General features: G+C 49.3%; 1 protein-coding gene across 3 annotated transcripts in view; it reads right to left on the reverse strand.

Annotated features, from left to right (window-relative positions):
• CDC42 (cell division cycle 42) overlaps window positions 1-16134 on the reverse strand; it is a 28639-nt gene extending 12505 nt beyond the window's left edge. For 2 of the 3 annotated variants that reach the window (XM_087755785.1, XM_087755787.1), the window contains exons 1-2: window positions 16009-16134; window positions 2310-2451 (exon numbers count right to left, since the gene is read on the reverse strand). In XM_087755785.1, the coding sequence (XP_087611911.1) occupies window positions 2310-2414 (105 nt within the window). In that variant the 5' untranslated portion in view covers window positions 2415-2451; window positions 16009-16134. Of the gene's footprint in view, window positions 1-2309; window positions 2452-15185; window positions 15208-16008 lie in introns of those variants that run through there. The other variant, XM_087755786.1, reaches the window with a different exon arrangement.
• Window positions 16135-16927: the final 793 nt, after the last annotated feature.

Below are 16927 nucleotides of genomic sequence, written 5' to 3' on the forward strand. Positions count from 1 at the left end.
CCCGAATCCCTGGCCACCCTCGAGGAAGAAGGCTGCCACCTTCCTCTCAAGAGAGACTCGGCAGTAGCTGTTGCAACTGGATCCCCGGTGCTTGTCAGTACGCTGGCCCTGAGCTACCACCAGTATTTACCAGCTTCTCAAAATCAGAAATTTATCTCCAGGTTCTTTTCCTGCTTAAACATTTTTGTTAAGCAGTTTGAGTCCTGCCCACTTCACCCTAGGGTCCTGATTCAGCCACAAGCGTTCTGGGGATATTAAGGCTTGTCGACTCTCAGACAGCTTGCTTTCATTTTGGGAACAATGCTATCTGTTGTATCTCTTTGCTTGTTTATTACCAGAAGCGTGAGCCAGAATATCAGAGGTTCCTTACCAGTTTCCAGAGTTTGAAATACACCTCTAGGCCATACAGAGAGTGAGGAATAGGCCTGTGATATCCCCAGAACAGCGAGTTCCTCAAGCCATGAAGCTGAGGTAAATACTATTCCAGAAACATGGGACAGGTTTAAAAGGCACTAAAAATGCACCTTAGCACACCTTGACCACACTTTACTGGTAAGTAACGTCGTTTCTTTGAGGAGCTTTTCCATATTGCTTGTTAGCAGGGATTTGTAGACAGTACTACCATCTGCAGGACAGCAGACAAACTCACAAGGTTTCAAAATACACATTTTTAAGATTTAACATTTTTCATCATAATTAAGGGTCACTTCACTAAGGCTAAGCATAGAAACACTCACTGCCTGAACTCATGACCACTTTCATTTTGTCCGGTCCATAAGGAATAGCTTAAATAGGGCAAGCAGACTTCCCCAGGTTCAGCACGGGATGTGGCTGTCCGAGAAGCATCACACCAGGGTACTCGGTACCACTCTCAAAAACTTGAGAATGGCAAAACGCAGTTTCAAACACAACTTCTTCTCTACCAGTCCTTAACGAGAGGATCTCCGTGAGGCTGAACGTGGGTCTCCATGCCTACAGCACAGCCCTCGGGTTCGTAACAGTGGCTACTGCATCCAACCTGAGCACTCTCGGCTTTGGGAGTCCTTTCATCTTTAGTTCCAGATCTACAACTAAACACAAACATTTTTGTTCTGTGGAAGTCTGTCCTATTCCTAACAAGCCTCTAACGTTGAAGATCTTTGGATAGTGTACAAAGCCAATACCTCAAAAAAAGGCAACGAAGTTCACTGCGACTTCTTTTCCACAAAGAGAGGACATCTTTATAAAGAAGTAATTATTCTGCCAGAGCTAGCAGGCAGGAGCTACCCGGCATCTCAGAGGAGCTATCTGTTCTTTTAAGCTGCTTCACAGTAACAGAAAGGATCATTGACCCTTTCACCAACAGGCATTCAACCGCCTTGCGATGCATTTCCAGCCCCAAACTTGTTTGAGGCATCTGGATAAACTCTTCAATTTGTGTAGGTGTAGGAGATGGCCTTTTCAGGTCCGTAACAGAGAAAACTAATAAGAAGAGCATCCAGATGTCAAAGCCTCTTGCGGCAACCTCACTAAAAAAAATGAACCACCAGCGTCAGCACGCTGATCCTACATATGCAATATTAACAAGCAAAGCACTTTTGTATTAGAAAGGTAATGCACATGTTCCTTGTGGGCAAACTGCTCCCAACTTGATCTTTAGATAAGCCAAGCGATTCAGTATCTCAGAAAACTGAGCCTGCAAGACTCAAAAAGCTTACTCAGCAATAGTCAAGGACGATGCACAAAGTTGACAAGTGTTTGGAATTACAAATTAATGAGACTGGGCAGTCTAGATCCAAACATGACCCCGGCTAAGCATGTGAGAAATAACTAGCCACGCTCCATAGTTCACTGCATGACCTCCGGATCTTTCAGAGTTGCAAAGCAAAAATGAGCATCAGAATGCGTTAACTGCAGTCACCGACTATTCCAGCAACATAAAACTAACGACAAAAACTACTTTCCCTGAAAATGAAGATGTGGCAAGAACTGAGAGCGCAAGCTGGAGAGCAGGTGCTCCTGCTGCTTGCTCTCCACTTAGCAGCCCTAACAACTGCAAATAATCTTGTTCACAGAATCCAGCTGGTGGCCAGCAACGAACAGAGCTGACCAGATACAGGAGAGGCATCCCAGCACTACCAGGTAACGCGAAAGATGGGCAGCAGCGGTGCACCAAACGCACTGATCATTACTTTTCCATGACATATTAGTCAGTCTCCAACAGGAAAGCAGGCTATAAGAACAAGTATTAAGGCGTGCATGCCACAAAGGTTAGTTAGGAAGGAAGCCCACCATGCCCAAAGAACAAGCGGAGCCATTCTCTCACTTACCGTTGGTACGTATTCCGATGGGAATTTATTTGTTGTGTAAGAAATTAAGAGACAGGTTTTACCAACAGCACCATCACCTACGACTACGCACTTGATCGTCTGCATAGCTGAATTCTACTAGAATATCAGCTCCAGTGAGAACCTAGAAGGGAAATAAAAAAGATACACATATTTAGATGTCTCTCATTTTCACGAGATAGCGGTACCTGTCATTGACGAGCTTCGACTGGAGGCCAAACCACCAACAGCACGTATGGGATCTGAAAGTGAGACACTCCTAGATGAGTTGGTAGATCCATTCTCTCCGTCACACACCAGGATAGGAAGCTGCTTATTTTCATAAATGCAAACACCTCCTGCCTACAGCTAGACCCCTCCCACTGCATACAACTGCCAAACACCACCTAAGACTACCTTAGCCATCGTCACTTTTCTACATTGGGAAGAACAACTAGGTAAATTCAGCGTGATTTTTTTTTTTCCTAGTTACCTAGAAGTGAGGAAGAAAGGACTTGAGGCCTTCCCAGACTGTTTTGAATGCAAGGGAGCATCCAGCCTTACATGCACGGAAAGCTGGAAGTGTAAGCTTGGGTCTCGATAGCTGCTAAGTCACACACATGCCTCCCAAGGGATCTTCCCTCTGGAGAACACTTCAGTAAAAAAATCCCAGCGGGAAACGGCAGTATGAGCTTTGAAACTAGTTTATGGGATAAAAATAAGCAGGTACAGACAGAAGTAAACATGACTAATTCCTCCTCCCACTGCCTTTTTTGCGTTTTTGGGTTTTTTTGAAAGCCTAAGTACAGTTCTACAATCTTTTGGTTAAAGTTGCTACTTAATCCTTTATCCCCACTTTGAAGTGGCTAACAGCACGGAGCGGCTCAGCAGGGCATCTGGTTCCCAAGGGATCCTATTATTCTCCAGACATTTCAAAATCATGATGCACCCAGCTACTTCAACACTGACCCAGCACAGACTTTAGCACATGAACTAAATCAATATCTGCCATCAATACCTCCTCCAAACATTATTTAGCTACCTCTGGTGCCAGACACAGCTGCCCTTCATTAATATGTTACTTCAATTAGAAAAGTTCCAGGCCTCTGGCCACGCACTCCCATACAGGTGGGAAATCCTGACCCCAGCAAGCCTCCCACTGACTTTCCACATTTCCATGTTACTGGAAGTACTTTTATTTACAGCAGCAGAGACTTGCAAACTGAGTTACCCCCTGCCAGGGTGTGGGGGGAGAGGACAAGAAGAGACATCCATTGCAGCAAATTCACCCTCAGGGAGGTGGCAACGCTTTAGCCCAGCAAGGATGTTGCCGTGGCTCTCAGTTCTGGGTAACTGCATTAAAAAAATCAAATTGATCCCTACTGAACTATGCGCTTGGGCACGTCCTGGGATTTCACTTCTCAGAGTGATCTGGAAGAAATACAAAGCAATGCCAGGTTTTTGAGCGCTCTGGTCAGAGCTAGCAACATGATTTGATAGCGCATAACATCACCCCGCTTGCAAGGAAAGGTAATTGCTGGCGACTCAAACCAAACCTTATACCGCCAGCTTTTCTTCAGATGCTGCAGGGCTGCTCCAAGATTTAGACAGAGCCATCACCTTCATAATGAACATCCTCAAAAGCTCCTAAAAACAGTACTTGTAGGGGAACATCAATCACCACCGTTCCCACAAGCCTGGGAGAGATCCACAAGCAGCCAGTCTCAGGAAAGGGCAGCTTTCTCAGAGCAGGACATCAGCCAGCATCTGGTACGTCACGCACTCGCAACACTGCTATATCTATACATCTGCTTTCAGCATATACAGAGACAAAGGATTTGCGTAGGCATCAGGCGTTATCGCCAGGCCTCTACTTGGTGCCGTATTTCAATATCAAAATAATAGAATCTGTTGATTTATGCAGATCTCCGTTTCACCCCGGAGGATCAGCAGTATGCACAGCGAAGCCATATCAACGGGCCCTTCATTAACACCACAAAAAGCTCTGAAATTTGGCCCTGAAGCAAACACACATTTACTCAGAAGGACAAAGCAATCATTTCCATTTCGAAAGACATTTTCTGTGATCGGGTCAGCTCAACTGTCTCTATCTAAGTAATATTAGTCAATATTGCCTCAACCGCTAAGGTGCTCACGTGGTTCTGCCTTGCCACGCTGGTGGCACTGATCACAGAGAAAAAGTCACATTTTAGAATAAAAAAAAGTCACCAGAAAGAAAGCAGGCAATGGAACAGAGCAGCTCAGTCCCAAATTACAAAAGGCTACGTGCTCAAAACAAAGGTGGAAAGGCCTGAGTGACTTGGTAAGTAGATTTTAAACAGAAAACGCATCCAAACAGGTTCAAGCACACTCCAACTAAAACCAGCCTAAGTTACCAGAGCACGCCTCGCTAGCTTGCCAGCCTTATCCACGCAATAAGGCACCATCGTCTGCCTTCTGTTTTGGGATTTACGCAAACGCAGCCGCTCGCCTCTCTCGCTGCGCAGCACGGGCAGCAGCCTGCGTGAATTCCTGTCGGAGTTCATAAATGAAGTACAAAACAACGCTCCACGCTGGCTTTCCCAGCCACTTCTTGTGGGCTTTTTCAATTTCAACCGGAATCCATCACACTGCCCACCCAGACTCAGGAAACCTCTGCTCCGGCTGTCCTTGCTCACCCCAAGGGCTATCGCAAGAGGACGAGCCCATCCACCTCCAGCTTAACGGCACTGCGCGGCCACCCCTGCAGAGAAACCTTATCTGGCTTTCCACCCTGCCCTCCCCCAGCAGACACCTCCTCCGCCATTCTGTATTCCTCCCCTCCCTTCCTGCTCCCATTATTTGTATTTCCTTGTTTATCCATGATTTGCAGGTTACACATCACCTGCCTCAAGACCGCCTTTCCAGAACCTGGAAAGCACACTAGAGCAAACATCCAGACTCTGAAGCACTTCACACGGGCGTTGTAGCACACCAATCCATGATTAACTATCAGTCTTAAAATTCCGTATATGCACTCGTACAAGAAAAGCTCACATAAGCCTTTGCAAAAAAACAAACAAAAGAAAGGATGCGTTTAATGTTACTCTTTAAAACTCATTACTCCAGAGAGCATCAAGCAAGCAACAAAATGAACCCACAGTACCAGAAAACATATCAGATCACGCGAGTATACCGCGACCCTCCGCTGCCTTCCCGTCCTCAGGCACAGTCCCCGCACGGGCTCTGGGAGGGACGCTGCCGTGCGCTGGCAAGGGCTCAGGCCAAAGACTCCAGCTACGGCAAAGCGCGAGCTGCACACACGCCTTGCACGCGGGCTGCGTTACTCCTGCAACAGTCAGTTCTGACTCCGGCCGTGAACGATCAGCTCTATCTACAGGGTTACTCTTGTACGGTAGGGAACACCAGCAGTTCAAATTAAGAGGATTTCCCACAAAAGCACTGCTCACTCCCACCCTGCACCTTGCATTCACAGGGTTGGTATGGTCCGCATCACCCGTTCAAACATCTACCGCCCTACAGCGGGCGTGAGCGGGAGGCAAAGGCCCAGCGCCCAAACCCCACGCCGCCTTTGCCCACCAGGTACCCGACGATCCTTCAGGCTTTCTGGCAGTGGGAACAAAACAGAGCGCAAATAACCCGAGGCCTCGCTCCGGAGCGTAAAGCAGAACCTGAACCGCACAACAGGGAAACGCCTGAGAGGGGTGGTTGTCTTCTTTTTTTTCTTTCTAAAGGAAGAAGTTAACAAAATTTACCATGAAAAACATTGAACCGGCCCACTAGAAGTTCTCTGTGCACCAAGCCACTACCACGTCTCTCGCACAGCTGTTTAACTGACCCCCCCACCCCATCAGACACATCAGGATTACATCTTTAAAGGAACAAAACGCATTCGAGCACATCTTTAGGTAAAGGGATCCCCTCACCTTTTTTTTTTAATGGATATATAACTTTACCATTAAATGCTAAAATAAGATAGCCTAAGTTTTAAACAGATTTAGTCTTAAGCATAGGCCTCCCAAGTCTTACCAGGGGGAAAGCGGAGTTGTTGAATGCATTATTTTACTTGGATTAGTAGCCTTTCTAGATTGGCTGGATGAGCTACGTTGTTTTCCACTTCTAAGAGGTCCACAGACAGCTGAAAACAAGTTCATTTTTAGGGAGCTTAGATGCAGTATCCTGGGACCTACTCTTCCATGGGGAAAGCTGTAAAGACGCATACATCATTGACCTGTGGTTTAAAAGTGATTTAGCCCAATCTGAGATAACGACTAGAAAATAACTCATCCCCAGAGCGCAACGCCAAGGGAGGGAGAAACAAAGAAGCTACAAGGGGTTTGGGCTTGTTCCCCCTCCAAAGTAGCCTAATAAAAGGAAGTCTACATACACAACACCCAGCAGGACTAGAAAACACTCTGAGTAGTTTTAGATCTCTGAGGGAATTGAAACAGAGTGGAAAGCGCTGAAGTCACCCCAGTTTGAGTGCAGTGAGTAGATTCTGAGCCGTGTAATCATGAGCCATCGGCCAAGCCCAGAGAGGAGAGCTGATAAAGACTGGGAATGTAATGCAAGTCAGTATGACTTCGTTCTGTCCAACAAGATCTAAAGACTTAAAAAAAAACCCAACACTGAATTGATTTAATTTCTCAAACCTCCCTGTATTGTAATCAAAGACTTCAGTGCTTCAGTAAAGGACATGTTAACTGATCATACCGCTAACACGTTTTGGATTTTAACCTGTTCAGCATGTGATCACACCAGCGGGACTTCACAGAACTCAACGGTATCCTGGAAAACTGGGGCCTAGCATCCTGGAGACTCTGGATTACAAAGGCTTGGAAACTTTGTCAAATTCATCAGATGGTCCCATTCCAGAATAGGCCCGTTTTACAGAATTTTGCTCTAAAGCTCAGTTACACTTTTATGCAAGACAGCTGATCTGCGTTTTGGATTAATCCCAAAAAGCGGTTACCGAGAGATGCAGGTGTTGCAACGAAGAGTTAACCGAGGGCTCCAGCGGGATGCTGTAGGCAATCCTTCCCAGCGCAAAGGAAAATCTGAAATTTCACACTTTCTCCCCACAGGCCTGCACACACACCAGAAGACACTGACAGATCACAAAAGGCTGAAGAAACCCATGCTACCTATGGCAGGTTCCCGTCTGCTAAGCACAAGTTGCAAGAAATGCTGTCCCAAACGCAGCCTGACACCGAGGGCCACAACCCCTCCTGCTCAAGCCTGATTTTCCCATTTTAATGGCAAGCCCATGAAGCGTGGTGTTACTATGGGAGCTCCTTAGTTTTAAAAACCGCTTGTAAGGCAGAGTAGTCGCAATATATTCTAGCAGCAGTATGAACTACTGTGAAGAATTAACTGAAATTTTGTGGGTCTTTGTACACAATCAGTGTTCCCTCCAAAACCAAGAGGTGAGAATCTGAATGATCTTGCCTTCACTCTTGCCGTACAAGTAATTTGATGCAGAAACCACAAGCCTTCAAGCTTGCTAAGATTCCTTTTATTTTTAAGCTACTGAATTCTGTTTTCAGGTTAAAACGTGTACATTCTCCTAGCCAAAGGAAACCGAGCTGTCAAATCTGTCTACACATCCTGCGCCGGCTTCCTGCCGAGCCCCGGCAGCACCACGGCTTCCTCTTTCAGGCGGGACTGAAACTGCTGCCATTTCATCACAGGTACCGGCCGAACGCAGCTCGCCGCGAGCAACTGCCGGCTGGTGACCAAGAACCATTTCGTGATCCTCTTTAGTACACACCATTAACTCACGAGATGAAGCTTAACCAGTCCGTCACAGCTTCCAGATCTTGTTTGAGAGCCTGCTCCACATTGCGAGAAAACAAACTGAGCCGTTTCTGAAAACTGAGAATAAGACCATTCCCCCCACACACACACAATGTCATTTTTCAGTAAACAGGTTATTAACTCCTGTGGGGTCAAAGCACTCAGCAGTCCACAATGAAAGGAACAATATTCTTCACCGGATTTTACTCCTAATCTCTGTTAACCACTGTTACCCTTCCACACTACTTTCATTCATATCTTATAAAGAAGTAAATAAAGTATTTGTATTTGATAATTTGTTCCCAGATTAATCACATCCATTTCAAGGCACCCTTGCCCTACCATTCCAAGGTCCTTGCCCTCTGCCACCTCCTCTATCCCTACTACAAACTAACACTTTTGCTTTTCAAAGTGACAAGTCTCCCAAATCAGGGGCACCAAAGAGATAATCAGCTACTACGATCCAAGCAACCGGGCTTTCCCCACCAGCGTTACGTGGAGAAGGTCCTGATCTCATGCCTGTATTACAAACCTGGCGCAGCAAACGCTTCATCACAAAGATCACCGCGTACAACGCACCAGTTCTCTGCACAGATCAGAAACCACCAGTGAACACCGCACGAGTTCAGCTGTCAACCGTAGAGTTAAAAGACCTTGGACCTCTTGGTACACTGATATTGTCACAAACCTGCGATGCAAAACACCAACAGAAGCTGCTCTCCGATTAAGAGCTGAACTCCAGAAAGACTAACTGGCACAGAAGGCAAAACTGGTTTCAAGAGCAGTATTGGCGTGGCCAGCGTTCTCCTCTGCAGGCGTACAGCAGCCATTTACAGAAGTTACCCAAACCTTCCAGCCCAGAGCCCACCTTTCGGCTTGCTAGGAATCATCTCATTGACAGAGATCTCACCCCAGAACTAAACACATCTGCCACTTCTATGCTAGTAATGTGGTAAATGAAATTTAAAAGAATCTATTATGCTCTAAATCACCTGGTGCCCAAGATGACCTGCTCGCCTTCCCCACAGCCCAGACCGCTGCAGGCACACAAGCTCTATACAGAAATGCATTTGCTCCCAAAGGTTCCAAGTTGAGCTTAAGCCTGGGTATTTAATTTCTTAAACAGAGCTTAGAAAGGCTGTCCAACTACAAGCCAGCACAGGAGTTGCACTCCCTTAGAACAAGGCAAATCATGAAGTCCAAGGCAAAACCTGCAAAAAGCAGAAAGGACAGGCTGAAGAAATATCTGGTATCGCATCAGTTCAGGATCTTGAAAAAGATATCCTTCTTTTTAAGCATTGTTTGGGTTTTTTGTAACTGCCACTAACAAGTCAGACAATCCTTTAAATCCTGTCTCAGAATTTGCACTCCACAAGGGAGAACTATCTCCAAAAAACAGCGTTGCTATTTGGTTCATATGGAAGGTGTCTAATTATGAGACGTAAGGCCAAAAAAGCTCAGTTGCGCTACAAGTTGGTGTCAAGACGAGCACAAGAACTCGGGTAAAGATCCAGATCGGCAGCCGGCGGGTCTCAGTCTGAAGCTGAAGAGACTCACGGCAGCAGAGCGCGCTGGCGGGCTCCCTCTCGCACGCACCCACAGTCCCAACCTGGTGTTGGATGCAAGAATGGGAAACGTTTAGGCAGGCCCACAAAAGCAAACCGTACGAAGAGACACGGGATCACCATCACCGACGTGATGCCGTCACTGGCACCATGACAGATCTAACTGAGCTGATGTTGTTCTTGAAACCCACAAGATTTGCTATCATTACGGGAATCCCTGTTCCAAGATAAGCATGTGTCTGGGATCTTGGAGCATCCCTAAGTCTGCCACTTGACAGAGCCTGTGTATCCCAGCACCTCCGTGGTTTTGAAGCACCCGTTTCTGGACAAGGCACTACAGATTACCACGGAATAAATAAGAGATCTCTTCTCAAAATGCAACTGCCTGAGATCAACTGATATTTTCTACACTTAATGCAACTTTCTGTTTCTAATTATGTAAGAATTGACAACTACTTTGCATATCTTCACAAAAGATGTGCCAACAAACTCAAGTTGTGCCAGGGAAGGCTTAGACTGGAAAAAAACCTGAAAAACTTCTTCCCCAAAGGGCTGTCAGGCCCTGGCCCAGGCTGCCCAGGGCAGGGGCTGAGTCCCCATCCCTGGGGGGATTTAAAAGCCGGGGAGACGTGGTGCTTTGGGACATGGCTTAGTGGTGGCCTTGGCAGTGCTGGGTTAACGTTGGACTCGATGATCTGAAGGGTCTTTTCCAACCTGAACGATGCTATGATTCTATAAAGCAGAGACATACACAAGATAGGAAGTGAAGACAGCTGGGTGGGGGAATTTTAAAAGCCCGAACCTAAACTACCAACACGTTTCAAGTTCTGTAACTTCAAAAAAAGAAGGGGAAAGCCATGACATTCCGTTTTAGCCCTAAGTTCAAAACAAGCAAGCTGCCCATGCAGCCTGGCCAGACAGAGAGCACGGCTCGGTGGGCTCTTTGCTACCACACCAGTTACACTGCGGTGCAGCCATGCCTCCACCTGCCCCAGCACTGGCATCGCTGGTCGATCCCACTTCACGGCTCAAAACAACTACCTCAACTTTATCACAAACTCAACAGAAAAAAGCAAAAGCGTCAACTTCTCTGTTATCACTTTGGTTAAAGTTACACTGTCAAAAGCAGCCGTCAGCACCGGGAAAACCTGCCCCAGATTAAACACTGGGAAGTATGTGGGCTTACATTAAGTCCTTTTCTGCCAAAGGCATTTTAATCTTACATTATTACTCTTCACTTTCATACACTACAGGAAGCTGTTTTACTCTGCCGTGTAACAAAATCCTGTTCAGTATTTTAATACCACATTAAAAAAATCTGTCTTTATTAGCTTAGTCTCATACTGTTACTATTTAAAAAGAGGAGCCGTACCTATACTCCTCTTTGCACATACTACCAAATCATGGCACACACTAGCCTCGACGTTTCTCTCCCCACACCCATGGCCAACTACATTTACCAGCGGTAAAACAGACGCTGGCAGAAGTTCCTCTATTTTGAGGCACATTTTTGCATAATGGGAAGCACCCTGCATGCACATCAGTTGCAACAGATCGCTCCTCATTCCTGTTACGCTCAGGGACGGGGCAGTTGCGGGTGCTCCGGGGCAGTCGCGGGTGCTCCGGGGGCACAGCCTGAAGGGTGCCTTGAGGAAGCAGCGTGTTCGGGGCGGGGGGATAGCTCAGGCCGAGTAGCAACGTCCTGTCTGAGGACTAACGAAATGAAGCTTTGTTAATAAACAGTCCCAAAGAGACTCTTCCCAGCCACTGCGCTACCTTGGTGTTTCTACTAAAACTAACGAAGTAGCTGGAAAGCTCGCCAACAGCAGGACTGAAGCGGGAGAGGTGGCCCTGCGCTCGCCTAACCGGAGGAGGGAACCGCCCTCCCTGGCACGGCAGCAAAGCCACCCGCAGCGCCGGGGCCGCGGGACCGAGAGCCTGTTGGGCAACCGGCAGCTTCTCAGCAGTAGGTAAATGCAGAAGACGCTCAAGAAGAAGTAACAGCCCCCACACCAGGACATGGAAGAAGAGGCTCCTTCTGAGAAGAACTAAGCCTGTGCTCAGCAACACTTCACAAGCCCTAAAAAAAATATCACTAAACCCCAATTAACTGCTCAAACGCACGAAGGTGAACCACAACCAGAGCGTGCCTGCTGTCAAACCCAAGCCCAGTACGCAGCCCTCCCACAAGAAGCCCTTTTGCATTCAGCTGTTTACCAACCACAGCTGGCCCAACGCAAACAGCTACACCAGTTGATGAAGTGGCAGATGCCTTCTTTCCTTACATCCAAAGCTGCAGGAGCATTTTTGTCATTTTTTTCCCCCCAAAACAGAACACTCATCATTGGCCAAAAACACAGCACAGCATCTTTCAACTTGAGAAGAGCTGAGCAATTCAAAACAGCTTGTTACAAACCAAGACAATTCTGGCAGCCTTCGCTCTTGCTGCGAGTCTGGCACCACAGGCGACAGCGATCCTCTCCCGTTGCACCCGGCAGTCCCGCTCCACCACGCAGCCTGCGGTTTGCTCTAACGCTGTGTTAGCTTGGTAAAAACCTTCACCCTGCCGCAGTTTGGTCTACGCTTAGAAAACACGCGCTGATACCACGCAATCTGACCACGGGCACAGAAGCCTTAGTACAGATGAGGGCGGTATCTGCACCCACCTCCAGACAGAAAGGCTCCCAGGAAGCCCCTGCGTTGCTTTATTTAAAAAGGTTTTGTTTTGCTTTTTCCCGAGACAGGGGAACAGCGCGTGGAACAACTCTCGTGCTAGGAACTGCGCCGTGACGTTCAAAAGTATTGGGGTGAATTAGCAGCACAAGAGCTTAAAACAGAACAACGGGTTTTAACAGCTTTTGCAAAACTCTTTGTTTTCTCTTTATAAAATGTTACTTGTTTAGAAAAGTCAATGCATCTCAAGAAAAGGACAGCTGCTTTACTGATGAGAAAACAGGCCAAACAGCATTCTGAAGTTTTAAAACTCTTTAAAACAGAAGTCACTATCTGAAACTCAAAGGAAAGACTACAAAGATCAATTACATGGCAGCAATGTTGAAACTCTGCTTCTCATATTCACTATTTTCAGTTTACTGCACAGCCAGGAGTGGATAAACAAACCCAGTTCTTCACCCAACAACAATCTAAAGGAACCACCACCAGAAGCTGGGAATGCCTTGGCTTAATGCCATTTTTGTCACTTATCTCGGGCATTTACCTGCACGCCACCCTGCAGACGCAGGAGGGGCTGCAAGAGGCAGCTCACCACTGCGTGGGGATGGCCACACGTACGCAGGGAGGGTAACTTTGTGCCAGGCTTTAGCCCCGGGAGATACTCCGGCAAAAGGGTTTTACCTGCCATTTCCAGGGGTAATCCCTTCTGGTGGACACCCTTAGCTAGCATGGTGTAAGCTATTTGAAACAGGGCTTGAAGAAGTCGCCTAGTTAAATGATGACAGGCTGCAGAAGCGTAAAGATACTTTAAATTTCTTTAAAACTTCAGCATAAAAGCTTATCTAGTCAAGACGCTGTTTTTATTTGTCATATATTAAATACTGAAAATAGGGGGGTGTTCACCTGCGTTTGGCATAAGGGGGGGGAGAGGAGCCAAGGCAGAAGTCTACAATACGCCAAGTGGTTAAAGGGAGCTTCTTGCTACCTGGAGTACCAGACACCAATTTCACTTCCATTTAACTTGACAGCACCTTCATCTTCTACCAAAAAAAGGCTTTGTTCTTTCCTCGGGAACGAAGCCTCGAGAGCGGGGATAACTTCATCCCCCTACAATTCCTCCTTACAGGCTATTACTCTAGAAGCTCCGATCATTGAAATTCATATGATGGAGCCTAATGACAGCGTGAAAGCTCGGCTGACCACAGAAGGCAGGCGGAGGAAAGAGAGGGCCAAAATACACAAGCCCATAGGTGACTTACAAGCTGTGAGCACTCACATTAGCGTAAAACAGATTACACACACCTCAACGGCAATGATGCATATTAATTTATTGTACAAGTTCTCAGGAGCCAGAAGCAGAGTTGGAACCCAGCTACATCAATATGCTGTGCTAACTTTGAAGCTTGTAGGGTAACAGATAGCTGTTGAAGAGATTTTAATTAAGATGTCCGGCTGTCTATGCTCATAAGACTTGGAAATTTATTCTAGTACTACAGCTGCGTTTTAACCAGAGAGAACCTTTACATCAGGACTAGCGGTCAACTTTGTGCTGCATCGGCCTTTCATGTGCTTTACAGGAAAGCAAGAAAAGCACCGTTGCACACTCATCAGGGAAATCCCTAGGAGTTTCAGATGGGCTCCCTTTCTGTTTACTATTCTTCTTGTCGTAGAAGATCTACAGTTTCCATTTTAGATACTCCAGACACTCTAGGACTTCCAGAACACTTCTATTTAACAGTGAAAACACAATAAACTTCCCCAAACGGGCCATCAGTTTCAGGCAAACAAATACCCCCAGAGCAGGCTACAGAATGAACTAAGAGCATCAGTTGCAAGTCATGAATAACCAAGTTCAAAGTATGCAAATCTAACGATTAAAAGTTCTGCCTACAACACGTTACCAAACTGCAAACAAACATGTTTTATCTTGCATCGCAGTAATTTTATTCCCTGCCAAGACTTAAAAACCCTTTTCCTCATTGCTACTGAAGCATACAAGTGAACAGCTTAAACACAGAATCGTTTCTACAATTAGCAATATACCGATTTGAGTCTTACGTGCGTCCATAAGACCTGTTTCAAATATACGTTTGCCTATACTGCCTTCCCCATAATCCTTCACTAACAAGAACGAACAGTTTACAAAGCAGAACAGCGGATTCTCCACGTATAGCTAGCCGAATACAAAGGCTTTCTATCTAAAGTTGGTTTTGCATAAGACCCTTCTGCTAACTGAAAGAGAGAAGCTTTAAGTGCTTTACTGTGTTATTCCAATTAGCAATACAAGAAGCTTGATCCAGGTTTTAAATACCCTTCCAAAAAAGAAAAAAAAAAAGGACGTTTGGGGCACTCTGATTTAACACTCTGAATAAAGACAGCTAGCACCTCCTTTCCTAGGAGAGAAGCAGCACAGATGAACAGGAGACAAAGACAACCACAGATGGCCAGACCGAACTCCTCCTGACTACACACTTGTCATCTAACATGGCCTCCTCGTTAAGGCCTCATCTTCCCCGTGCTTTTGCCAAAAGCGGGTAGCAGAGCCGCTCTGGCCCCACTGGTTGCAGTACCCACACAGACAGGGCAACAGGAATTCTGACCATTTTGCAATTCTTCATTAAGCACAGGTTTCACAACGCCGGTTGTTACGCTCACAGCTACCTGGCTACACCGGCGTCTCCCGCTGCTGCCACCAGCTCCGAGTTCCACCCGCTGAGAGGAAAAAACACTAAGTCCAGATCGCTAAAAACAAGCCTTTACAACACAGCGAGGTGACACGCTGCTGCAGTATATACACCTTGATGAGGCTTTAAAGGAGGAAAGAGAAACGCGTGTCAACACCGACCCTCGAAGCAGCACTGGCTCCTACCCGAGCCAAAACCAGCCACGTCGCTGGCACTGGGTAACGACGGCTTCGGGACGGTCTTCGAGGAAGCCAACGACCTCGCACCTAGGGAGGCAAAAGACAAGCGGCACCTCCCAGCTCCTCCTCGGGTAGGAGCTGACTTTCCGCAGCGCGCACAGCTCGAGCTGAGCCTTTCGCAGCGCCCGCAGCCCGCTGCGGCTCTCGGCTACCGCGGCGCCCGGGCGCTGCTCGCCCGCAAGCAGCCAGGGCGCCCGGCCCGCAGCCCCGCAAGGCCCAGCTGAGCCCCGGGGCTTCTCCCCCCCGGCCCCCAGCGCAGCCAAGCCCCACCGCGGAGGAGGAAGCCGCCGCCAGGGCAGGGCGGCCCCCGCGGGGAGCGAGGCCCGGGCCCCCGCCACGGCCGATGCACCCAGCCCCGGAGCGGGAACGCTTCCTGCCGCCGCTCCCGACCGCCGAGGGTCCGGCCCCCGCCCGCCGCGCCAGGAAGCGGGGGAGGGGAGGAGGCGGCGGCGGCGGCCCGGCACCGCCGCCCCCGGCGGACCCGACCCCGCGAAGGCCGAGCCCCCCAAAACGGGCACCGGGGGGCTCCGCGCACACACACCCCCCCCCCCGCGGCGCTGCGAAGGGCCGCCCCCCTCCCCCGCCGGCGGCTGCCCGGGGAGGCCCCGCGCACACCGCGGGCCCCGGGAGGGCGGCTCCCGCGGGGCGGCGGGGCGGCGGCGGGCCGGAGGACGGGGAAACGGGGGCGGTGGGGTCGCGGCGGGGGTCGCGGCGGTACCGTGCCCGCCCCGGCGCGGCCGCTCACCTCAGAGTCTCCGCCGGGCGTTGGCAGCTCGCTGCGGGGTCTCCGCGGCTCCGGCACAGGGGCACGCTGCCGCTGACGTCACCACGCAGCGGGCGCCGGGAGGGGCGGTGGCGGCGGCGAGGGGCGGGGCCGGAGGGGCGGGGCGTGCCGCCGAGCAGCGCCCCCTGCCGGCCGCGCCGCGCCCCACCGCGGCCGCGCGCCACCGCCCGGGGGCCGGCCCGCACCGGGGAGCGCGACCGCCCGCAGCAGCCCCCGCGCCGAGCGCGCGCCGCCCCGCAGGCACCCCCTGCGCCGCCCCGCAGGCTCCCGGGGCTGCGGGACCCCCCGCCCTGCACCTGCACCGCATGCACCCCGGGGGTTGTGGGACCCCCCACCCTGCACTTGCACCGCATGCACCCCGGGGCTGCGGGACCCCCCGCCCCGCACCACCCTGCATGCGCCCCGGGGCTGCAGGAGCACATGGAGGGCGCAAAGTCTCCCCTGCAGGGTGCACGTGCACCCCTCCATCACCCCAAATTCCCTCGATTTCTTTCTTCCCCCCCCCCCCCGGAGCTGAAGCTGAAACAAAAAGGGGCGAAGAACCCCAGCTCCTCTTGCTGGGAGACGACTCCTGGCTGGGCGACGGCCCTGCAGCGCAGTGGGCGCTCGCGGGCCGTGATAACCAAATCCCCCTAAGCCCCCCAAATAAAATAAAAACTACCCTTCGGGAACAAGAGCACAAGAAGAAAATCTCTGAAATTTGAAAAGTAGGAGCCAAAATCCAGCCTGAAACAGAAAACTCCTTTAGAGTTAATTTGATTTTTAAAAGCCAGGAAGACCTGCCGGTCTTGTAGCACGGCTCAAGAAGGTGACGTGGAAGCAGCAGAAAGCCTGTGGCTGAAAATCCCTGTTGTGGGCAGCTGAAAACCATCTGAAAAGG

Source organism: Nipponia nippon, unplaced genomic scaffold (assembly GCF_047370975.1).
Source record: "Nipponia nippon isolate SJK-2023a ecotype South Korea unplaced genomic scaffold, ASM4737097v1 scaffold_19, whole genome shotgun sequence".
NCBI lineage: Eukaryota > Metazoa > Chordata > Aves > Pelecaniformes > Threskiornithidae > Nipponia > Nipponia nippon.